The following is a 24,838-nucleotide window of genomic DNA, read 5'->3' as shown; positions in this document are numbered from 1 at the left end:
TAACCACTTAGCAGAAGGTTTAGTATTAAGCTCAGAAATCTTTCTCTCCAAGTGCTCTCCAAAAAATCTCTCTTTATTTGCAGGAGGGGTGGATGGAGGGTGGAACTGCTGGTCCTCTTGGGGTCCCTGTGTTCAAGGGAAGAAAACAAGAAGCCGAGAATGCAATAACCCCTCTCCCAGGGCGGGTGGGAAATCCTGCATTGGAGAAACCTCAGAAACCAGGCAATGCGAAGACGAGGAGCTGGAGCATTTGCGGTAATGGAGTCCAGACCTCCTGGCAATTACATAAAACTCAATGCCCTCTGCAGAAGCATGGAATACATGATGGCTGCTATTGAAACATTTAAACCCTATATGATGATTTTATCAGGGAGTGCTTGGTTTTTAACACTGGGGTCAGCTGAATGGGAGAGGCATGTGGAAAGTAAGAATCACTGAGAGTGCCTTGACACCTAGATGCCATTCCTCTGTTCTTTGGTCTAGATGTGCTCAAGTCGCTCAGTTGTGTCTGACTCTTTGCAGCCTTATGGACTGTAGCCCTCTGTCCATGGGGATTCTCCAGGCAAGAACACTGGTGTGTGTGGCCATGTCCTCCTCCAGGGGATCTTCCCGACCCAGGGATTGAACCTGCGCCTCTTACATCTCCTGCATTGGCAGGCAGGTTCTTTACCACTAGTGCCACCTGGGAAATCAGCTGGCAACATATGAAATCTGGAAGGAGGAGAAAGCTGCATTCAGGGCACAGATTTCTGGGAAGATGAGGGTCTCTGAGGGAGCCTTGGCCCTAGCGGGTGTATTTCCTCATCCACAGACATAAAGCTGGATGGACAGGAGCCTCCTAAGGAAGCTTTGAGAGAACTCTCACTCTTCTTGGTGCTCAGAGAGAAAATATCCTCTTCCTCCTTAGTACAAAAAGGAAAACTATGCTTACTGCTTCACATTTCTGAGTTTCGTCAGTTGTGACAAGAATATAAGGAACTTAGCTCAGAAGGAGGTGACATTCAGAGGCTATTTGTAAGGCTTCCCTTCAGATTTCATGTTCCTGGAGTGGAGTTAATATTGGTGAAAGAGTGACCTCAGAGGCACCACTGATAATCATTGCCTGATGATGGATGTCACTGTTACCATGATTATGATGCTGAAAACTCGGCCTCTCTGTGCCAGTGCCGAATTAAATCTTGCAGACAGTGTTTTCGACTCAGCAGCAGCAGCAGAAAAGGACAGCTTTATTACTGTGCCAGGCAAAGGAGGACATAGCAGGCTCCTGCCTCAAGAAACTATGTGTCCCAAGCCCAGAGGATCTGCTGAGGGGGGTTTGTAACAAACGTCCAAGGGTGGGGTCTCTGACAAGATCAGGGTGTGTACTTGGCTTGCACTCTCTTCGTCTCCTCTCAGGTGATGATGGGTCTCCTTAGTCTTGCCTCAGCTCTTTTCTTGGTTGCTTCTCCCCTGATTAGCAACTATTTAAATTTGCCTTTAGGGAAGGTCATGGAGGCTGGAGTCTTGCCTATAAGAATCAGGGGACAAAAATAGGCCTCCCTGCCTGGGAGCCCCCACAGGGACCTGTTTGAATTAAATTATTTTGAGCTCCACTAGAGATTGCCTTGTGAGAGGTAGAAAGAGCATAAATTCAAGGAGCTTACAGAGGCTGAGGTGGGTGCATGGCATCAATGGGCATGAGTTTGAGCAAATCTTGGGAGAGGGTGAAGGACAGGGAGGCCTGGCGTGCTGCAGTCCATGGGGTTGCAGAGAGTCTGACATGACTGAGTGTTTGAACAACAACTGACTAGATGAGAATCTAGTCCTGGTATGTTTTCCTCTATAACCTTGGACAAGTTACTCAGACTTTCTGAGGCTTTTCCCACATATCTCAGGGGGTTACTCTGCATGTGAATTGAGCTGAGGCACATTTGTAGAGCATCTGCCATGGTGCTTAGCACATAGTGAGCACTCAGCCAAAAGTGATTATTTTGTGTCATCTCTCTTCCACAATCACGAACTTGAATTACCTTATTTTCAATAGAGAATTAATTCTGTGTTTAAAGTATTTAAGAGACAGACAGTAGGAGAAAAGGTAGTATTACATGGATGTCCTCTAGAAGTCATATAAGGATGTGTGTTGTCCAATCACTTTTCTTTCTTTTCTCTTTATGCTTATTTTCTGCACTACTGACCTGGTTGTTCTCTTCTGGAAGCTCAAGTTTGTGTTTGTGTCATGGATGTGATCAGATGTTTGGTTCTGAGAATGACAAAAACATCACATCACATGGTGGAGTCCCTTCAGATGCAAATGAAACATTCACTGTAGTGTAAAATATTAACAGTAGAAAATCCATCACATTAATTATGTTTTATTTCCTTTTCCTTTCAGATTGCTCGAACCACATTGTTTTCCCTTGTCTTTGGTTCCAACAAAATTCTGCTCATCACCTCCTGCCTTGAAAGACGGATTTGTTCAAGTGGGTTATGAAGGAGATTTTTTTCTTTACGTATCCTCTTTGCTCTAAGTTCTAGCTCTCTACTGATGTTCATAATCTATTTCCTCCTCCTGTGATGAAGCAGTGCTAAAAAACGTTTTGTGTGTGCATTTTAGTTTTTAATCAGCGAGGGGTTTAGTTTGTGACTTTTCTTCTTTGGCCCAAGGTGATTAGAATTCTGCAGAAGGCAGTGTATCTCCTATGGTAAGGGAAATCAATATCACCACCCAATGAATTAGAAATGTAATCATGCCAGAGGGCTGCTAAACATTTCCATTCTGATCAAGAAAGTCGGAATCTATAAGCAAGGTTTTCAATATAGAGAACTGTCCATATTTTTTCCATTGAAAGGAGTCGTTTAAAGTTTTTCATAACTACCAGGGCTGGGGTGAAGCATTCTGTTTATTCCAGGAGCCAGTGAGACATTTAGCCAGTGTCTGGTGAGATATGGGTCATTGTACTTTGAGCAATTTTCTGCTCAGAAAGGAACACGAGTCATCTGCCACTGTCATTTGGGAGAACTTTCTTGCCTTTGGGACCGTATTAATTCGTGCTCTTCTCACTCCTTGATATGATGAAACTTTGGCTCCAAACCCCAGTTAGTGTCTCTTTGTGCTCACATAGGAGTTACTGTTCATCAGGATGTTCTCAATGCCACCAGCTGTGCTTGCTCCATGACAGTTTCTGTCTCTCAAATGCCAGGCCCTTGAACATATACTCACTGAGTGTCGGCTGAAATGTCCCCGAATGTAGGTACTATTCAGAGGTGTGTGTGCTTCTTCAGCTGCACTGCACGTGGTGACCTGTAAAGGACTGGAGTTTCTAAACACTCCTGTGGCCTGGCTACCTCATAGGCACCCAGGGGACTGAACAATGGATTATTACCTGACCTTTCTTCTTTTTCCACCCCCCCTCCCCATTTTGTAAGTTTGGGGTAGAGCCTGAGAATCTTTTTTCTTTGTTTTAAAATTGCTGCTAGTGATGCTGACAGAGATGGCTCGGCTTAGACACTGTTGAGTTAGACTTTCTCATATAGAGGTCCCTTCTGCAGGAAAAAGGCTTAGGGGCTAGAACCAAAGCAGATTAAATATCTTTCCCCATTTTCTGCAAATCTCCACGCCAATCTGGGTGCTGTGTTTCCTACCAACTCCCATAATGGAGGCAGAATGGACCAGGATGAGTAGGACTTTGAGAAGCAGGCTCCATAGAATTTTGTTCTAATGCCAACAGCAGAGCTGTTCCAGCTGAAAGTCCTCTTCCAGGCCGATTTTCTTCACCATCCCCTTGAGTAGCAGAGAACCAAAAGGATAAAGAAAGGCACCAATAGAGAAACCAAATAAGCATGACGACTCTCTCAAGGCTCAGACTTGAGATTCTTCCTTGCTTCACCATGAAATCTCACCTCTTGGCATTATAGGCTAACGACATGTCCTCAAATCTGACTCAGCTCCAGCAACACTTCCCTTACATGATGGGGCAGGGGAGGGTGGTGGGCGAAGAGCAACGTTATGCTTCTCTTCAAAGTCATCAGTGGGAAACTCAGACTTCCATGAACATGCTGATAAGATGTAAACATTTCTCCCTGTTCCATAATGGCTTTTGTTGGGTGTGATTGCCAGTGAACAGCCCATGACACCTCACTAGGAAGAGCTGACTGACAAAGACATTTCTAAAATCTGATAACAGACTTTCCTGAAAGTAAAAGAGGAGTTACTTGGGCAGTATCCACTAAAATAATTTTGATAAAATGTTTAGTACAGTGCTTCATTTGGGGAGCAGTCAATAAATTATAGTACAGTGGCATTAATATCTTTATTTCAATTAATGATGGTATCAGTCAGTTCAGTCAGTACAGTCACTCAGTTGTGTCCAACTCTTTGCGACCCCATGAACCGCAGCACGCCAGGCCTCCCTGTCCAGCACCAGCTCCCGTAGTTCACCCAAACTCATGTGCATCGAGTCAGTGATGCCATCCAGCCATCTCATCCTCTGTCATCCCCTTCTCCTCCTGCCCCCAATCCCTCCCAGCATCAGTCTTTTCCAATGAGTCAACTCTTCGCATGAGGTGGCCAAAGTACTACTGGAGTTTCAGCTTTAGCATCATTCCTTCCAAAGAAATCCCAGGGCTGATCTCCTTCAGAATGGACTGGTTGGATCTCCTTGCAGTCCAAGGGACTCTCAAGAGTCTTCTCCAACACCACACTTCAAAAGGTTCGATTCTTTGGCACTCAGCCTTCTTCACAGTCCAACTCTGACATCCATACATGACCACAGGAAAAACCATAGCCTTGACTAGACAGACCTTAGTCGGCAAAGTAACGTCTCTGCTTTTCAATATGCTGTCTAGGTTGGTCATAACTTTTCTTCCAAGGAGTAAGTGTCTCTTAATTTCATGGCCGCAGTCACCATCTGCAGTGATTTTGGAGCCCCCAAAAATAAAGTCTGACACTATTTCCACTGTTTCCCCATCTATTTCCCATGAAGTGATGGGACCAGATGCCATGATCTTTGTTTTCTGAATGTTGAGCTTTAAGCCAACTTTTTCACTCTCCGCTTTCACTTTCATCATGAAGCTTTTTAGTTCTTCTTCACGTTCTGCCATAAGGGTGGTGTCATCTGCATATCTGAGGTTATTGATATTTCTCCTGGCCATCTTGATTCCAGCTTGTGTTTCTTCCAGCCCAGTGTTTCTCATGATGTCCTCTGCATGTAAGTTAAATAAGCAGGGTGACAATATACAGCCTTGATGTACTCCTTTTCCTATTTGGAACCAGTCTGTTGTTCCATGTCCAGTTCTAACTGTTGCTTCCTGACCTGCATACAGGTTTCTCAAGAGGTAGGTCAGGTGGTCTTGTATTTCCGTCTCTTTCAGAATTTTCCACAGTTTATTGTGATCCACACAGTCAAAGGCTTTGACATAGTCAATAAAGCAGAAATAGATGTTTTTCTGGAACTCTCTTGCTTTTTCGATGATCCAGTGGATGTTGACAATTTGATCTCTGCTTCCTCTGCCTTTTTTAAAACCAGCTTGATTGCTGAAGCCTGGCTTGGAGAATTTTGAGCATTACTTTACTAGTGTGGGAGATGAGTGCAATTGTGCAGTAGTTTCAGCATTCTTTGGCATTGCCTTTCTTTGGAATTGGAATGAAAACTGACCTTTTCCAGTTCTGTGGCCACTGCTGAGTTTTCCAAATTTGCTGGCATATTGAGTGCAGCACTTTCACAGCATTATCTTTCAGGATTTGAAATAGCTCAACTGAAATTCCATCACCTCCACTAGCTTTGCTTGTAGTGATGCTTCCTAAGGCCCACTTGACTTCATATTCCAGGATGTCTGGCTCTAGGTGAGTGATCATATCATCGTGATTATCTTGGTCTTGAAGATCTTTTTTGTATAGTTCTTCTGTGTATTCTTGCCACCTCTTCTTAATATCTTCTGCTTCTGTTAGGTCCATACCATTTCTGTCCTTAATCGAGCCCATCTTTGCATTAAATGTTTGCATGAAATTAGAAATGATGGTATCTCGAATTTTCTTGAAGAGATCGATAGTCTTTCCCATTCTGTTGTTTTCCTCTATTTCTTTGTATTGATCGTTGAGGAAGGCTTTCTTATCTCTTCTTGCTATTCTCTGGAACTCTGCATTCAGATGCTTATATCTTTCCTTTTCTCCTTTGCTTTTCACTTCTCTTCCTTTCACAGCTATTTGTAAGGCCTCCCCAGACAGCCATTTTGCTTTTTTGCATTTCTTTTCCATGGGGATGGTCTTGATCCCTGCCTCCGGTACAATGTCACGAACCTAAGTCCATAGTTCATCAGGCACTCTATCAGATCTAGTCCCTTAAATCTATTTCTCACTTTCACTGTATAATCATAAGGGATTTGATTTAGGTCATACCTGAATGGTCCAGTGGTTTTCCCCACTTTCTTCAATTTTAGTCTGAATTTGGCAATAAAGAGTTCATGATCTGAGCCACAGTCAGCTCCTGGTCTTGTTTTTGTTGACTGTATAGAGCTTCTCCATCTTTGGCTGCAAAGAATATAATCAATCTGATTTCGGAGTTGACCATCTGGTGATGTCCATGTGTAGAATCTTCTCTTGTGTTGTTGGAAGAGGGTGTTTGCTATGACCAGTGCATTTTCTTGGCAAAACTCTTATTAGTCTTTGCCTTGCTTCATCCTGTATTCCAAGGCCAAATTTGCCTGTTACTCCAGGTGTTTCTTGACTTCCTACTTTTGCATTCCAGTCTCCTATAATGAAAAGGACATCTTTTTTGGGTGTTAGTTCTAAAAGGTCTTGTAGGTCTTCATAGAACCGTTCAACTTCAGCTTCTTCAGTGTTACTGGTTGGGACATAGACTTGGGTTACTATGATATTGAATGGTTTGTTTTGGAAACAAACAGATCATTCTGTCATTTTTGAGATTACATCCAAGTACTGCATTTCAGACTCTTTTGTTGACCATGATGGCTACTCCATTTCTTCTAAGGGATTCCTGCCTGCAGTAGTAGATATAATGGTCATCTGAGTTAAATTCACCCATTCCAGTCCATTTTAGTTTGCTGATTCCTAGAATGTTGACATTCACTCTTGCCATCTCCTGTTTGACCACTTCCAATTTGCCTTGATTCATGGACCTCACATTCTAGGTTCCTATGCAATATTGCTCTTTACAGCATTGGACCTTGCTTGTATCACCAGTCACATCCGCAACTGGGTATTGTTTTTGCTTTGGCTCCATCCTTTCATTCTTTGTGGAGTTATTTCTCTACTTATCTCCAGTAGCATATTGGGCACGTACTGACCTGGGGAGTTCCTCTTTCAGTATCCTATCATTTTGCCTTTTCATACTGTTCATGGGCTTCTCAAGGCAAGAATACTGAAGCGGTTTGCCATTCCCTTCTCCAGTGGACCACATTCTGCAGACCTTTCCACCATGACCCGCCCGTCTTGAGTGGCCCCACGGGCATGGCTTAATGATGATGGTATCAGTGTTGTTAATTAGGACTGTACAGGAAAAAATGATTTTATGGACAATTTTCAAAGTGAGCTATTTGAATGTAGGTTGCCTAATGATTACAGAAGTCATGGTTTATAGGCTGAATATATATTAAGAAACAATTTATTAATGCAAAAGAGATGTATTCTTTCTCTCTCCCTCTTTTATTTCTGTTTAGGATGAAGATGCCACATTTCCTGTTGGGAAAAACATAATGTATACTTGCAATGAAGGATACTCTCTGGTTGGAGACCCTGTTGCCAGATGTGGAGAAGATTTGCAATGGCTTGTTGGGAAAATGCATTGTCAGAGTGAGTGGCCTTGGTTGTGGTATTTCGTTTAGGAGGAGTGGAAGGGAATAAATCAGAATAAATAGCTACTTATCATATGCTCCTGTCTTGATCTCTCTCTCTCTCTCTCTTTTTTTTTTTTCCTGAAAGGCTCATATGATCCCAATCAGGTTTCAGGAGTACCTTGAAAAAATCCTCAGCTTTCTGTAGTTGCTAGCGGTCCTGTTGGATGAGGCACATTTTACTACATTTTTATTCCCTTTTTTTTTTAAACTCTTTTTTTGGCTGTTCCACATGGCATGTGGGATCTAATCCAGTATCCCTTGCATTGGCAGCATGTGACTACTGGAATTTTAACTACTGGACCACCAGGGAAATCCTAATTGCAGTTTTAAAGTTTCTGGGGTAAATCAGAATAGGTCAGGGAGCTCAGTTCTAGCCAGTTCTCAGTTCTAGTCAAGACATTCTTCAGAGTTCAGTTAGCAGGGATGTACTACAGTCTACTTCCTCAGATGCTTTGGATCCTAGTCTGTTTAGATGTAGCATCTGAATAAGTGCTTCTGGATGTCGTATCCCCCTAACACTGTTCTCGGGTTTCCATCTCAGCTGTACTACAACATAAGATTCTGCAGCAGATGGATAGACAGCACTACTGTGATGTATTTTTCCTATATTGATTCTTCTGTGCTGTGTGAGGAAAGTCTGAGTGCACGCACATACATTTTACTCTCTTGGGTACATACCTATTAGTGAAATATTTGAGCTGTCAGGCGCACGCACGTTTAGATTTGGTATGCTACCAGTTTTGGTGAAGAATCCACTTGCAGGCCAGGAGACTGCTTGCAATGCAGGCAATGTGAATTCAATCCCTGGGTCGGAAAGATCCCCTGGAGAGGGAAACGGCAACCCACTCCAGTATTCTTGCCTGGGAAACTCCGTGGATACAGGATCCTGGCGGACTACAGTCCATGGGGTTGCAAGAGTCGGACATTACTTAGGGACTAAGCCACCACACCAGTTTTCTAAGTGGTTGTACCAATTTACATCTTGGATAGAATCCAAGAAGTCAAGATTGCTCTGTATCCTCACCTACACTTGATAACACCTATCTTTAAAAAATTTCTTTTAGCCATAGTGGTGAATGTGTAGCAGTATCTTGTTTTTTAATTTGTGTTTTAAAATTTGTATTTCTTCTCATGACTAATGTTGTTAAGCCTGTTTTCATGTATTTATTGCCATTTGGATACTTTTTTATGATGAAATGGCTGTCTAATCTTTTGGGCATTTTTTTTCTGGTGGTTTGTTAGTCTTTGTCTTAATGACTTGGAAATTCTCCTGTTTTCTTTGTCTCTGTCTCTCTGTCTCTCCACCCTTGAGTCTTTCAGAAGAAATAGGATATCAATATTACTGAATAGAATGTATTAATAAATATTCCCTAGCTAGGAGTAATAAAGCTAAAAGTCGATTCTTTGAAAAGATTACTTTGCTTTAAGAACTTCTTTTTCTTTATTGTGTATCTACTGGTGAGGAATTGTCCCACTCTTTGTTCATCTGAAACATTCTTGTTTTAACTTTACTTTTGAAGGATATTTTTACTGGGTAAGGAATTATTGTCTTTAAACCCTTTAAAGATTTTTTTACATTGCCTTCTGACTTCACTATTTTCTAGTGAGAAGTCAACTTTTAGGTTTATTATTTCTCCTTTGGAAATCATATACTATTTTGGTCTAGATGTTTCTAAGAATTTTTCTTTTTTTTTAGAAGCAACTCTACTCTGATGTGCCTAAGTGTGATTTTCTTTGTCCTGGTTGATCTTCAAAGCAGTTTTTAACCTATCCTTTAATGTTTTTTGTCAATTTTAGAAAATTATTCACCTTTTTCCTTAAATATTGCTGTTTAATTCTTGCCCATCTCTGCTCATGAGACATAGATGAGACATTTTTTACAATGCATACACATATACATACGTGTATATATATGTGTGTGTGTGTGTGCTACATTTCTTTCTTTTTTTGCTTATTTTGGATCTTAGTTACTTGAAAGTGAAAATGTTAGTCACTCAGTTGTGTCCGACTCTTTGCGACCCCACGGACTGTAGCCCGCCAGGCTCCTCTGTCCATGGGATTTTCCAGGCAAGAATATTGGAGTGGGTTGCCATTCCCTTCTCCAGGGGATCTTCCTGACCCATGGATCAAACCTGGATCTCCCGCATTGCAGGCAGATTCTTTACCATCTGAAACACCAGGGAAGCCGAAGCCCCTTAGTTCCCTGACCAGGGATCAAATCCAGGCCCACGGCAATGAAAGCGCTGAGTCTCAACCACTGGACCATGAGGGAATGCCCTGTATTTCTTTGCTTTACATCAATTTTTCTCTTTCTGTTTCATTCTAAGTATGTTCTGTTGATCTATATTCTAGTTTATTAATTCTTGGTATTCTTGTTATAATCTGCTTTCAAGAACTCTACTGAATTCTTAATTTCATTTTCCAATTCCAGATAAACCATTTGTCCACTTTTCTATGCTTTCTAATTCTCTGTTGAAACTCTCCCTCTTCTAATTTAATTTTTTCCAACATACTAATCATAGTGATTTCATGGTTCGTGTCTGTTAGCCCCATCATCTGGATCTGCTGTAGATCTGTTTCTATTGTATTTTTGAATATTAGATTAGTTTTGACCGAATGCCAGACTTTATTTATAAAAAAATAAATAATTTGACACTTTGCATGATGTTATTCTTTTCTAGAAAAAAACTAGGTTTGTTTCTGGCAAGAACAAGGCTGATTTATGTCGTTTACCTTTATCCTAGGTTATAACCATTAAGGGATCATAAGGGAAAGTATTGGATTTCTACTGAGGCTCCTCTTTTGTAACAGGGCTGGACTTTAATTTTTGATCTCCTAGCCCCGTGAGACTGCTAAGAACTCTCTGTAGCTATTCAGCTTCTGAGCTGCAGCTTTCTCCTTAGTTTAGCAGCCCTTCAGCACATTAAAAGAAATTTTTTTTTTCAAATTTACAAATAGCCTCAAGGACAAAAGCATTATCAAATGTTGTAATCACTGATTTAGACTTTCCTTTTTCTAGAGTCTTATACCTTGGGATTTCCACTGCTCTGATTGTTCTCTGATGCTCTCAGAAATAGTTTTTCTTATAACTTTTACAGCCTTCCTATATGTCCTAGTGGGAGCATTAATGTGAAACTGGCAAATATATCATGGCCAGAAATGAACAGTTCTGATGCTAGATTATTAGTTATTTGAAAGCAGAGTATGTGACCAATATTTTGTGTCTGTAGCAGCATTCAACATACTTGGCCAAATGTAGGCCCTCAATAAATGCTGATTTTGAATGAATGAATGGATTTTCTGGTAAAAATGGTGCAGAAATAGACCAGGACTTTGTAGGATATTGTCCAAAATCCCACTAGAAAGATTTTTTTTTAAGTCATGAATTCTGACTTGCTTTCTACCATTATGCATGTTTTTCACTTTTTTCCTTTTTTTTTTTTTTTAAGTAGAGATATGAACTAATGACTGTAATGAAATAAGGAAAGATAGACTGGGAAACCAAGAAAGATTTAACACTTTTATGGTTGCAAAGTTAAAGGTGGTTCTTTAAAAATTTCAGATAGCAAAATATCTAATTGGATATATGCAATAATATGCAAATGAATACAGCTCTTGGGAAAATTTTGGTGAGACTTCACCAGATGAGAGAGAGAAGTGGCAGCTGTGAAAAGTCTGGTTTTGACAGCAGGCTGGACTCGGGGACCTGATAATGCTTATTCATTTCAAGTTGTCATATGACTTTGAGGGCAGGGGTGAAAGGGTGGGAACTGTTTTGGCTTTCAGTCGTTTGCATCACTACATGACAGGCACAGTGGGACATGTCTTTCAGGGCCTCCTAAGAGTGAACTCACCTTTTCTACCTTGTCCTTTAATTTGAAAAAGCAGAACAAGTGTATCAGCACCATTCAGGGCTGTCATTTAAAAAAAGATGGTCTAGGAAAGCAAGGAACCTTGTATTCTGCTCTCTTTTCTCTTTAGAAATTGCCTGCATTCTGCCTGCACTGATGGATGGCATACAGGGTCATCCCCGCAAACCTTTCTACACCATTGGCGAGAAGGTGACCATTTCCTGTTCAGGCAGCAGATCCTTAGAAGGTCCCTCGACATTTCTCTGTAGTTCCAGCCTTAAGTGGAGCCCTGAGGTAAAGAATGTCCAGTGTGTGCAGAAAGGTGAGTGGCTCCTGGGTCTGTCCAAGGACACACGGACTCAGGGAGTGAGAGTCCCTGTGGCCGTTCTGAACTGCTGTAATGGAATCACTCCCTCCATCCAGACCCCACTATGAAAAGGAGGTCTAGACTGGGTAACTAGACTTTTTTGCACATAACATATAGACTCACAGAATTCAAGGAAAGGCAAGAATAGGTGATTCTCAAATTTTAACTTAAATCCTTCATATCCAAGATTAGCTTTATATTTTTAGGACACCAAGAAAACAAAGAATTTCTAAAAGCTGATTTCTGGCTTCCTCCTGACTTTTTAAAAATGTACTTTTATGAAATACAGAGTTGAGATCACAATTTATATAAAATTCTGCCTATTTCATTTTTGGGTTTATTAGTATTTATTAGTTTATTAGTGTTATTGAAATTGAATATTTAAAAGCATTTACATTTAAGCCTACAAAACAGAAGTTATGGAAGGAAAAGTATTGTGGTTTGTGAAATTATTCTTAATAGTAGAAATCCAAATAGCCAGTATTTTGAACACATGGCAAATTTAAATGGCCTTTTAAAATGTTTTTAATTTTTATTGGAGAATGTTGATTTACAATGTTGTGTTAGTTTTAGGTACACAACAAAGTGAATCAGTTATACACATACATGTATCCACTCTTTTTTAGATTCTTTGCCCATGTAGGCCTATATAGAGTATTGAGTACAGTTTCTATACTATACAGTAAGTCTTTATTAGTACCTATTTTATATATCATAATGTGTATATGTCCATCCCAACCTCCCAATTTAACTCTTCCCCTCTTCCCTTCTGGTAACCATAAGTTTGTTTTCTACATCTGTGATTCCATTTCTGTTTTGTGAATAAGTCCACTTGTATAAAATGGTCCAAACTATTTCTGTTCAGAGATATTTAAGATTTGTTTTCAAAATAAACTCTTTCTTTTTTGTTTACATTTTTTAATAAACGGACTTCCCTGGTAGCTCAGCTGGTAAAGAATCTGCTTGCAATGCGGGCGACCTGGATTTGATCTCTGGGTTGGGAAAATCCCCTGGAGAAGGAAACGGCTACCCACTCCAGTATTCTGGCCTGGAGAATTCCATGGACTGTATAGCCCATGGGGTTGCAAAGAGTCGGACGTGACTGAGTGACTTTCACTTTAATAAATGGAAAATATTATGCTTGCAACAGTTAAAACCAAGGAAGAAGTCATACTTGCATTCTATTCTATATGATATTCTTATTTCTTGAGTATATGATTTAAAAAAATTTTTTAACTGGAGGATAATTGCTTTACAATGTTATATTGGTTTTTGCCATACATGAGTATATGATTTTTAATTTGATGTTGAAGTGTGTCTTCTATGGCAAAGATGAAATAGTTAATTCCATAAGTAATAATAATATTCCCTGGTGACTCAGATGATAAAGAATCCGCCTGGCAATACAGGAGTCTCTGTTCAGTCCCTGGATCAGGAAAATCCCCTGGAGAAGGGAATGACAACTCACTCCAGTCTTCTTGCTTGGAGAATCCCATGGACAGAAGAGCCTGGTGGGCTACAGTCCATGGGGTTGCAAAGAGTCGGACATGACTGAGCAACTTTCACTTTGAAGTTTGTCACTTTATATTTTATAAACCCAAAAATGAAATAGGCAGAATTTTATATAAATTGTGATCTCAACTCTGTATTTCATAAAAGTACATTTTTAAAAAGTCAGGAGGAAGCCAGAAATCAGCTTTTAGAAATTCTTTGTTTTCTTGGTATCCTAAAAATATAAAACATATAGTGACAGTCACTTTATAGCACAATTTGGCATGAATTTTCTCCCCCTCAGCAAATTCTATTAAGGCTGTAATTAAGGATGTTTTCCAAACCTCTGTATTGTTTGAAAGATGTGGATAACAATAATAACTACCCTTAAAATAAGCCTATAATAAACAAAAAAAAGGCCAGGTTTGTTAGCCTCCAGAGTTTTAAAATACCTGCTGTTTAGGTAGTCTTTTGTTTTTTTAATTGTAGTAAAATACACACAACATTTATCATTTGAACCATTAAAAAATGTGCAATTCAGTAGCATTAAATACATTCCCATTATTGTTCAACCATCACTGTCATCCAACATTCCATCTTCCCAAACTAAAACTCTACCCATTAAACATTTGTCTCTCATTTATCTCCACCCCCAGCAGTATTTAGACTTGATGTGAAAATATTTGATTTTAATATAGTGAAGGTACATTCTGTAGGTGGGCCCTAAGAGTGGGTTTACTTGGTTAATTAAGTTATGAAGATGACAAAGCCATGTTCTTTTCACATGCAAGTCTCTTGTCTAGGTAATTCCACAAGCGATTTTTTCACAAAGCAATTATGAGAACTTTTAGAAAATATGTAAAATCTAACATTCCATCCTTAAGAATGATTAGCAAAAAACTGCTAATAATAATGCAGAATTCATTTACACAGCTTAATCATTGAACTTCACCTTGGGTACATTTAGATCAGACTTTTCTCAACCCCCACACTATTGGAATTTTGGAACCTGATAATTCTTTGCTGTGAGAGACTGTCCTATGTACTGTAACATGCTTGGCAGAATCCCTGGTCTCTGCTGTCTCACGGGGTGACAATTGAAAATGTCCTTTGACATTGCCCAGTGTCCCCTGGGGAGCAAAACTGTCCCTGGTTGAGAAGCATAGATCTAAATAATACCATTAAAGTATTTTATTTTGGAATCATTTATGATTTCAGAAAAGTTGCAGAAAAGTTACCCATCTTCCCATACTATTAACACCTCACATATCTTGACATAATCTAGTTGGTCAAAACCAAGGCATTAATATTAATTAGTACAACACTGTCAACTAAACGACAGACTCTTCATTCATCACGTTTTTCCACGGATGTCGTTTTCATGGTCTAGGATCCAATTCAGGATACTACATTGCATTTAAGATAATACCATCTTAAAGAAAAATGCTTAAAGAATAAATACTTGCTACAGACAATGCTGGACACGACAGACACACTGCACCTTGGTACCGTTTTTACAAGTTTATGCCTTCCTTGTTCATGAGATTTTCCTGTCATGTCTAAAGCTCTTAAGTTTTCCAAAAGTAAGGAAGCATTCTACAGTTTGTGCATCCATAAAAACATGACCTTCAGACAAATGACCTTTATAGGTGTATCTAACAGGTAACTAGTTTCATGATGAAAAAGTATATGCCGCAGAATTCCATTGTAATGAAGCTGCCGGAAGTGGACGTGGCAAGGCAAGTGGAAATGGCAGAATGAACACTGCTCACCTTGTAGTCAGGCCTAGCTGCGGCCATGGCAAATGAAGCTCTTGCAAGTCAGACCAAGGTGTTTCCCTGACAAAACTGGAACGATAATTGGCTTTCTATCAGTTTGTAGAAAACATGAAGGAAAGGATTTTACCAATCTAAACACCTCCACACATTTACTCACTGTTGAGGGGAGACCACTTGGACATTTACATGTAAGAGATTATTATAGTCATCCTGGAGATACTGAGAGTTCTTGTATAGGTCAGGGGTATGCTTTCTGTCTCATGAGAGGCACAGCGGGCAAAACGTACCCAAATAACCCATGGTTTTTAAACCCCAACTTCTTCTTTAAAATTTTTAATTGGAGGATAATTGCTCTACAATGTGTTGGTTTCTGCCATACAAAAATGTGTATCAGCTGTAAGTATGTATGTGTCCCCTCCCCCTGAACCTCCCTCCCACTCCCCACACCATCCCATACCTCTGGGTTGTTGGAGAGCACCCGGTTGAGCTCCCTGCATCAATCATCAAATTCCCACTAGTTGTCTCTTTTACACGTGTAATGTTTACATTTCAGTGCTACCCTCTTATTATGGTATTTTAAACTCCACCTTTTTGAAGAAAGGGAGCCTACACCATGGGACTTCAATTCAGACAAACATGGACTTAAATCCTGGCTTGGCCAATTTGTTAACTAGCATGAATTTCTTGACTTTTCTGACTCTTAGTTTCCTCATCTCTTAAATGGCTATTTATTAAGAATTAAATATCACATAAAAAGGGCAGGATCAAGAGTCAATGCTCAAGAAATGGTGGCTATTATGATCAAAGACGTTATTTGTTGGGTCTGTGATGCTGTACCTCTTATAAAATGCTTTAAAGCTTTATTAATTTATTGATTATAAGAATTCATTGCCTGGTTCAATGATTGAAACAATCCTTGTTTACTACAAACAAGCTCTTCTCCTAATGGTCACATCTCCATTATTCTTCTCTTTTAGAAGCACCTTTGACACCGAAAGTGCCTAAATGTCAGCCCTGGGAGAAACTGCAGAATTTGAGATGTGTTTGTAAAATGCCCTATGAATGTGGGTAAGCTCTGTTTTCTTCTCTGTTTTATTTTCTTCAAAATAGATTGAATGATTTCTTGGATGCTAGTCTCTGTTGGGTCAAAGATGTTACTGACCAAGCACCAAGGCCCTTTGCATTTCAGGCCAGTCCATTTGCTGCCTGTTTTTGCCTAGATCACCAGGGCTGACCATTGGTGGTGTCAGGCAGTGTTCTAGTCTGGCTGGTGAGAAAGGCTGAAGGATTGCTTGAGGCTGCTTGTTTTCTGTATAAAATGGGACAAAATGACAAAACACGAGGATTTAGAGCTTGAGGAGATTAGGGCTGAAATTCCCTTGAGACATAAACTTTAAAAAAAAAATCATTTAATTTATTTATTTTTGGCTGTGCTGGGTCTTCATTGCTGCAAGCGGAGGCTACTCTCTAGTTGCGGTGTACATGTTTCTCTTTGCTGTGGCTTCTCTTGTTGCAGAGCATGACCTTTAGGGCACGCAGGCTCAGTAGTTTCGGCTCCCAGGCTCTAGAGCACAAGCTCAGTAGTTGTGGTGCATGGGCTTAGTTATGCGCAGCATGTGGGATCTTCCTGGATTGGAGATTGAACCTGTCTCTCTTGCATTGGCAGGCTGATTCTTTACCACTGAGCTACCAGGGAAGCCCCAGAGACATAAACTCTTAAAGCAATACCAACAGAGAAAAAAGCAGCTGCTTTTCTAATTCTTGAAATATGTTTCTAGATTTGCATTCCAAGAACAGCATCCCACTTGAAATCACTCTTTTGCAGAAATATAGCTGAAGTAATTACTACATGTTGGATACAGATGGCATGATTAAATTAGGACCAGAGGAGATTTATTGGTGGGACTATTTACAGAAATGTGGGTCGAGCAAAGAAAACTGCACATAACAGGGCAGTATTCCTGAACTGGTAGAAGCTGAACTGAACTGGTTTACATTTTTTCCCATGCCTAAGTCAGAAGTTGTGAGAGAGGAGCTTTTATGAAAATCTGTTGACAGAGGGTTAGTTGAGGAGTTGAGTCTCTCATTTTAGGGGCTTCAGAGGTGCCTAGGAGTGAGCCAGGGGAATAAATACCCCAAATGTATTCTCTTTCCTCCCTCCTCTTCTGCCAGAACCCCACAATGATCAAACACGCCTGAAGCTAGAGGACAAGGAAGCCTACTGATGTGGTCCATACGCTTCAGCTTCCCAGGCAGGGTGAAGAAGAGAGGAGGGTGAATCTGGAGAGGCAAATAGGAAACATCCAGTCCCTAGGGCTTACTGACCACCTCTAAGATTAACAATCAAAACACAAATTTATTGGCCAATTACTTGGCTTTCAGTTAGTATGGTCATCAAAACACATATCCAACTCCTTGAATACCTACATTGGGTAGTGATGACTAAGGGGTATCCTATAAGAAGTAACTTTTTGTGTGAAGGAGAATATATAGCTGAATAACATAAATGGAAATTGTAAAAAAAAAAAAAAAAGAAAGAAAGAAAGAAAAAGGAGAAAAAGGAAACAAACACACAAAAAAGTTCAGCCCAGAATCTTCTGACTGTGCTGTTATTCTCTGTTAATCATTGTTTACCTTGATTCACCTTCATCTTCCTTTCAATTTCTTTGCTTCATTGAGCCTATCTGCAGCCTGTTGTTCATACACTTGGGAAGAGTTTTAATGTCTGATATGGGCTTCCCAGATGGCCCAAGTAGTAAAGAATCCACCTGCCAATGCAGGAGACGCAAGAGACATGGGTTTGATCCCTGGGTGGGGAAGATCCCCTGCAGTAGGAAATGGGAATCTGCTCAAGTATTCTTGCCTGGAAAATTCCATGGACAGTTGAGCCTGTCCTCTGGGCTCCTCCATGGAGCCACAGTCCATGGGGCTGCAGAGTCAGACACAACTGAGCGACTGAATGCGCACTGATAACAAGGGAGGTGGCTTGTAAGGTCTTTAAGCTGTTCTAAGTACTTCTATTTAAAGTTTAAATAAACAGATTTAAAAAAAGATACAAGGATTTGTTTCCGTTATATATTTCTGTATTTCTTTGTCCAAACAAATTTAGCTCTTGGTTAGAGAAGAAAACATTAGAGCTAAATATATGTAAGTAAATATAGATTCTGTCTGTTATTCAAAAATGCCTTTTGTTGTCTAAGGTTTCACTACAGTAATGGCATCCTTACCCATCAGTATTCAGATAAGTGGTTGTTTTTATTAGCAACATTTCAAATACTGGCACTTTTTTAGCACCCATGCATAAGGAAAAAAAGTAACACATTTCACGGAAATATTTCTAAACAATTTTGTAAACATAGATACTCTAAAAATAGCATTGAAAAATAGAGTTCATCTTCCCTTGACAATTTAGTCATTGGCTGTGGATAATGCCATCATGTGGATGTGAACTCTCAGGACTGCTGGGCTGGGAAGAGCTGCTTTCTTCTGCAGTTAGTAGTCCCACTTTTTCAAAATTTATTTATTTTTTAACTGAAGGATAATTGCTTTACAGAATTTAGTTGTCTTCTGTCAAACCTCAACATGAATCAGCCATAGGTGTCAGTCCAGTTCAGTTCAGTTCAGTTCAGTCAGTCAGTTGTGTCTGACCCTTTGCGACCCCATAAGCCACAGCACACCAGGCCTCCCTGTCCGTCACCAACTCCCAGAGTCTACCCAAACCCATGTCCATTGAGTAGGTGATGCCATCCGGCCATCTCATCCTCTGTCGTCCCCTTCTCCTCCTGCCCCAATCACATGATCGCATTTGACTTCGGTCCCTCTGAGTGAGTGTGTGTGTGCTGTCGCTTCAGTCATGTCTGACTCTTTCCAACCCTATGGACTGCAGCCCGCCAGGTTCCTCTGTCTATGGGATTCTCCAGGCAAGAATACTGGAGTGGGTTGCCATGCCCTCCTCCAGTGATCTTTGCTAATTTTCTGTCTCTTCCTTTGTCATCAATCTACCTGTTGCTAACAGACCATTGCCTTCTCTTTTAATTTGCTGTATCTGATCTGTTCTAAATGAAACTAGATCGGCACCAGATACCTAAGATTATAAAACTTGTGAGCAAATAAAAAGCAAAATATGTTCATTTTGAAGACTGGAGGGGATTGGGCCTTAGAAATGTGGGGGATTTGAATTTCTGTCCCCTCATTTGGCTGTGGGAGACAACATCTGAGGCACTGAGCCCAGAGCCTCACCTTTCACTTTTCATTTTCAGCTTTGAGGAAAGAAAATTTTGTAAAGGAAGTAACTTAAAAATTTTGTTTCAGGTCCTCCTTGCATGTATGTGCTCGAGATGAGAGAAGCAAAAGAATACTGCCTCTGACCGTTTGCAAGATGCACGTTCTCCAGTGCCAGGGTAGAAATTACACTGTGGCTGGTAGGGAGAGCTGCATTCTGCCTGCCTTGGCTGAAGAAGCTTGCGGTGTGTGTCCACTATGGGAAAAATGTGATGGTAAGGGACATTTCATATTTGTGATGATAAAAATACTTCAGTAGTAGGAGTGAAGTTTTCAAAAATGTAGTTTGCTATGGATGTTTAGCAATGGATGACAGCACATCCCTAAGTATGTCAAAGACTCAGACTGGTCTGAGTGTGAAGCCTGCCATGAGGCTCAGAACCTGCTTACTCTGGAGCGAAATGCCTCCCTTGCCTGATCCTCCAAACTGGAGCAGGTAGCCATTCCCTTCTCCAGGGTATCTTCCCGATCCAGGGACCAAACCCCAGTCTTCTGCTATCCCCACTATCCTCCCCCGCTGCCTTCCCTGGGGAGGGGAAGTGGTGGATGCAGAACCCTCCATGGTGGTCTGAACTTGTTGGGTCACTCAGTCGTGTCTGACTCTTTGAGACCCCGTGGATGGTAGCCTGCCAGGTTCCTCTGTCCATGGAATTCTCTAGGCAAGAATGCTGGAGTGGGTTGCCATTTCCTTCTCCAGGGGATCTTCCTTACCCAGGGATCGAACCCAGGTTGACTGCATTGCAGGCAGATTTGTTACTGTCTGAGCCACCAGGGAAGCCCTGATGGCCTGAATGTCCTCCCAAATATCACATTTCACCTTCATGATTTTTGCTCTGTCCTTGTAGTATCCATATTATATATTCATTAAAAAAGAAACAGCCTCACATAAAAATAACAATTTTTAAAAGAGGAAACTTTATAGCACATCTTTAATAGGAAATATCCCTTACCATAAATATTAAGTAACCATAAAAATGTCTTCCCAGGTGGCTCAGTGGTAAAGAATCTGCCTGCCAAGCAGGAGACAAGGGTTTGATCCCTGGGTTGGGGAGATCCCCTGGAAGAGGGCATGGCAACCCACTCCAGTATTCTTGCCTGGAGAATCCCATGGACAGAGGAGCCTGGTGGGCTATGGTCCATGGGGTCGCAAAGAGTCAAGACATGACCTATTGACTTAGCAACAACAAAGGGGCATGTTGGAAGCACGAGTGCCAGGCTGACACTTTCTCCTAGAAGCAATCCGAAGGATGTGATGGAAAAGGAGATACTACTTGCTGGTCTCCTGTCCTGGTGTCCTGGCAGCACTTAACAGCACTACCACCAGGGGCCCCACCTCTAAGGGAGAAGAGCTGAGTTGCCCAAGCCAGGCCATGGTCCTCAGTTTTCCCATCTATAAATCTGGGAGCCTGATGGTGCTTTCTGGATCTGTAAGGTCTCTACCAGCTCCTCAGGGCCTCCTGCTCCTGGCTGGTACCCCCTGGGCATCTTTCCCCTCACCCCTGTCCCATTTGCAGCGGAAAAGGCGGCACACACAACTCTACGGCCATGTCTGCGACACATTCGGTTTGGCAGTCATCACAGTCTGCTGGCTGACCTGGTTACCCTCCTTCGGGGGATGCCTGTTCCAGCATCACCCCTTCAGCGCCCTCACAGCTTTCCTTCCCACTCGTTTCTGTTTGGTCTTTACGCGGTATGAGGCCTTTTGGGTTTCACTTCCTCTCTCTCAAAGCAAGTTAATTCTCCTTTTCTTTGTCTCCCTCTAAGGCTTGCTGCCCGGCTCTTTGCTGAGGTCTCCGCCTTCGGTCTGGGCGTTGAGGGGTCACATCATGTTTGGGCCCCCCTGGGCAGCACCTGAAGGAGTGAACCGCCCCATGGGCGTCCAGTCGACAGGAAGCCGGGCACCAGCCCCAGAACCTGCTTACTCTGGAGCAAAAAGCCTCCCTTTACTGGCGCAGGTTGCCACTCCCTGCTCCAGGGGATCTTCCTGGCCCAGGGATTGAACCCGGGTCTCCTGCGTAACAGGCAGATTATTTACCGTCTGTATTATTTAGCCCACAGTCGGGGCGGGGCAGTTAGTGGGTGACAGGAACACCGGTAGCTCTCCAGTCACCACTTGCATAACTTTGGATGGGATGTGCCTGGGCTCCCCCACCTCCACCAGGTGCCATTAAGCCTCTCTTGCTTCTTTTTCCAGCCGAGGGCAACGAATGTGTCTGCAGAGCCGCCTCGGAGTGCGAGGAAGCAGGATTTAGCGTCTGCGTAGAGGTGAACGGCAGGGAGCAGACGATGACGGAGTGCGAGGCCGGCGTCCTGAGATGCAGAGGACTGAGCATCTCCGTCACCAGCATCCGGCCCTGCGCCGCCGAGGCCGCGTAGGTGCCGGCTCGCCGTCCCTCAGGCGCTGTGGCTGAACTAAAGCTCTGCACAGCCAGCCCTGTAGGCTTCCAAGCACGCAGGCCCATTCTTTCTCCTTCCCCTCCGTGTCCCCTTCCCCCAACTTGTACCCCTGCATAATCCCACAGCCCTTTGTCCTCCCAGACCCGAATTCAGATCTTTTTTCTCTTCTCTTTCTAAAAAATGTCAGTCTGAAGGATATTGATGAACCTTTGCAAATGTTTTGTAGTTCTCTGGACCTTGCCTTTTTTTTTTTTCTTAATCTGAAAATTAGAGGGTTAGACTAGAGAAATTTCAATGCTCTATGATTCTTTTAAGTATGATTGACTCCACTCATAAGCCAGAATACATTCTACAAATTGATTAGGAAAACAGAAAGATTAGAGAGGCTGTCTTCACTCAGTGAAACCGAATACAAAGGGGATCTGGAATGGAGGAAGACAGATACAATTATTCCATCCCAAATGGTAATCCCAGGCTTCACCCTGTTGACCCAGGCAGGACACCTGGAGATCCCTAATCTTATCAGAAGGTTAAATCACCCATCATCAAAGTGGAATCCGTTCTGTGATGGCTACCTTCTTATCTGAGAACAAATACAATTCAGGCTTCTCTCTGGAGCTTTTCTTTAGTATGTACCAAATTCAAGACCTGTAATTTGCCTTCCTCTTCTTCTCTCTCTCTCTCTCTCTTTTTTTTGGTAGGAAGCATCATTTATGTTTGAGCTATTGAGTGATTGCATATTTGAGTGAAGAGTGTTCTTTAATATGGATACACACCTAGATTTTTCCGGGGACTCTACAGGTAGATCTGTTTGAAGCATTAGCTCTCTATTTATCCCCTATTCATCTTTCATCAAAACAAAATAGCAGCTGTAGGTTAAATGAGTGGGATTCAGTGGGATTTAAGCATGCATTTATACACAAATAATATCTGTATTTTCTGATACATTTTAATAAAACTTTAGTTTAAATGACAATGATTTAAAAACTCATTATAGATACCATTCTTTGACATTAAAAAAATCTGTGTTATGTTTAATTTTAAAGAATCTTGCCATGAAGGATGGCTAATGTGCTCTTTTTTACATTTAAAGCCTTTTAAATTGCTTTGTTGAGGTATGATTGACATGTAAAGAGCTGTACAGGAGTTTGGGGATAAGTATACATCTGTGAGAAACTTCCCAGGTGGCGCTTCCCACCTGCCAATGCAGGAGACATAAGAGATGTGGGTTCGATCCCTGGGTCGGGAAGATCCCTGGGAGGAGGGCACGGCAACCCACTCCAGTATTCTTGCCTGGAGAATCCCATGGACAGAGGAGCCTGGTGGGCTACAGTCCAAAGAGTCAGACATGACTGAAGCGACGTATACGTGTGTGAAAACATCATCACCATGAAGACCATAAACATATCTATCACCTCCCAAAGTTCCCTCCCACTCTCATTGTAATTATTATCATGATAAGAACAGAAAGAACACAACATAAGATCTTTCCTCTTAGAAAATTTTAAATATACATTACAGCATTGTTAGCTATACACACTGTGTTGTATAGGAGATCTTTAGAACTCCCTTATCTTGTATAACTGAAACTTGATATTCTTTGACCGTCACCTCCCCGTTTTCCCTGTCCCTAGCCCTAGGCAACCACCATTCTACTCTCTGCTTCCATGAATTTGACTGTTTTAGATACCTTGTATAAGAGAGATCATGCTGTATTTATCTTTTTGTGTCTGGCTTATTTCATTTAGCATAATATCCTCCAGGTTCTATCCTGGATGAGTGAATAATTGGTGGCTAAACAGGGACCAGTGAATGAGATTGGACAGAGACGCTGTCTTGAAATACTAAATTTCATCTTTTTTTTTCTTTTTTCTGAACATTCTTATCCTTGGCTTTTTCTCTAGTTGGACAGAGCCATTCACAATTCTCTATGAGAGAATTAGCATCATGGCATCAGGGCTGCAGGAAGAAAGTAACATACAACATTATAAATCTTTTGAGATTTCCAAAATGAGTTCCTGAACATCTAAGGAGAAGGTTTTAGGAAAGCTGGAAGGACTGTTTATGTCATGAAAACTGACACAATGAGAACAGAGGCAGCGGGAGAATGCCCTCGTCTGCCCCTTCCTCTGCCTCAGACCAGGTGAGGGGCACCTGGCTGGGATCCAGCCTTGGAGGAGAAGGCAGAAAATGCTGAAGTGAAAGTTGTCTGGACCTACTGGGGGATAGAGGAGAGGAGGGAATTGGCTCAGGCATTAACTCACTGCAGGGAGCTCCATGAGAGCCCACTCACATCCTGCTGCCCATCACTCACAATTTCAGTGGACCCTGTGAGTCACCTGGGCAGAGAAGCTGCTTTGGAAGTTATCCTAATTGCACTGGACTGTGTCTTCTTGCGACACTCCACACGTTTCCTAACAATTGGCCAACAGAAGTGCTGTTTATCAATGCCCTGAGATTTAATGAGCCCCATCCTAACTGCTCTGTTTGGAACTTCCCTCCCAGCAGCAACAGTCCAGGATGGTTGTAATCCCCGTGAAATAGAGGGAAAGTTCTTGGTATTCAGGTGGGGTATGGTGGGGATGCAGAATGGCAAGGGGGATGTCTGACAAATGTCCTCTGGAACTCTGAGTTTCCTAACAACAAGCCAGGTGACTGGCTCATTTGATTGAGGGCACCCCCTCTCAACAGGGCAGGTCATGGCTAATCTCAGCTTCACATGGGACCTGCAAGACCATCCTGTTGGTGAGTAGCTGTTCAGAGCTGCAGGTACTGAGCAGCTGTTTTTTTCGGTGTTCCCTCAAAAAGCTGCACCACAGACTGTTAGTTACTTTTGTTTTGGT

The 24,838-nt window shown here is 41.8% G+C and overlaps 1 protein-coding gene across 1 annotated transcript in view; it reads left to right on the top strand.

The window, feature by feature from the left end:
- Positions 1 to 23,017, top strand: part of C7 (complement C7) — a 57,289-nt gene extending 34,272 nt beyond the window's left edge. The window contains exons 12-18 of the mRNA XM_005694754.3: positions 84 to 255; positions 2,372 to 2,459; positions 7,654 to 7,786; positions 11,812 to 12,003; positions 16,295 to 16,385; positions 19,629 to 19,813; positions 21,793 to 23,017. Of these exons, the coding sequence (XP_005694811.1) occupies positions 84 to 255; positions 2,372 to 2,459; positions 7,654 to 7,786; positions 11,812 to 12,003; positions 16,295 to 16,385; positions 19,629 to 19,813; positions 21,793 to 21,974 (1,043 nt within the window). The 3' untranslated portion in view covers positions 21,975 to 23,017. The remainder of the gene's footprint in view (positions 1 to 83; positions 256 to 2,371; positions 2,460 to 7,653; positions 7,787 to 11,811; positions 12,004 to 16,294; positions 16,386 to 19,628; positions 19,814 to 21,792) is intronic.

The sequence above is a fragment of the Capra hircus genome, chromosome 20, assembly GCF_001704415.2.
Source record: "Capra hircus breed San Clemente chromosome 20, ASM170441v1, whole genome shotgun sequence".
NCBI classification, from domain to species: domain Eukaryota; kingdom Metazoa; phylum Chordata; class Mammalia; order Artiodactyla; family Bovidae; genus Capra; species Capra hircus.
The sequence above is the reverse complement of the archived record's forward strand: the minus strand, read 5'-3'. Positions and strand labels throughout refer to the sequence as shown.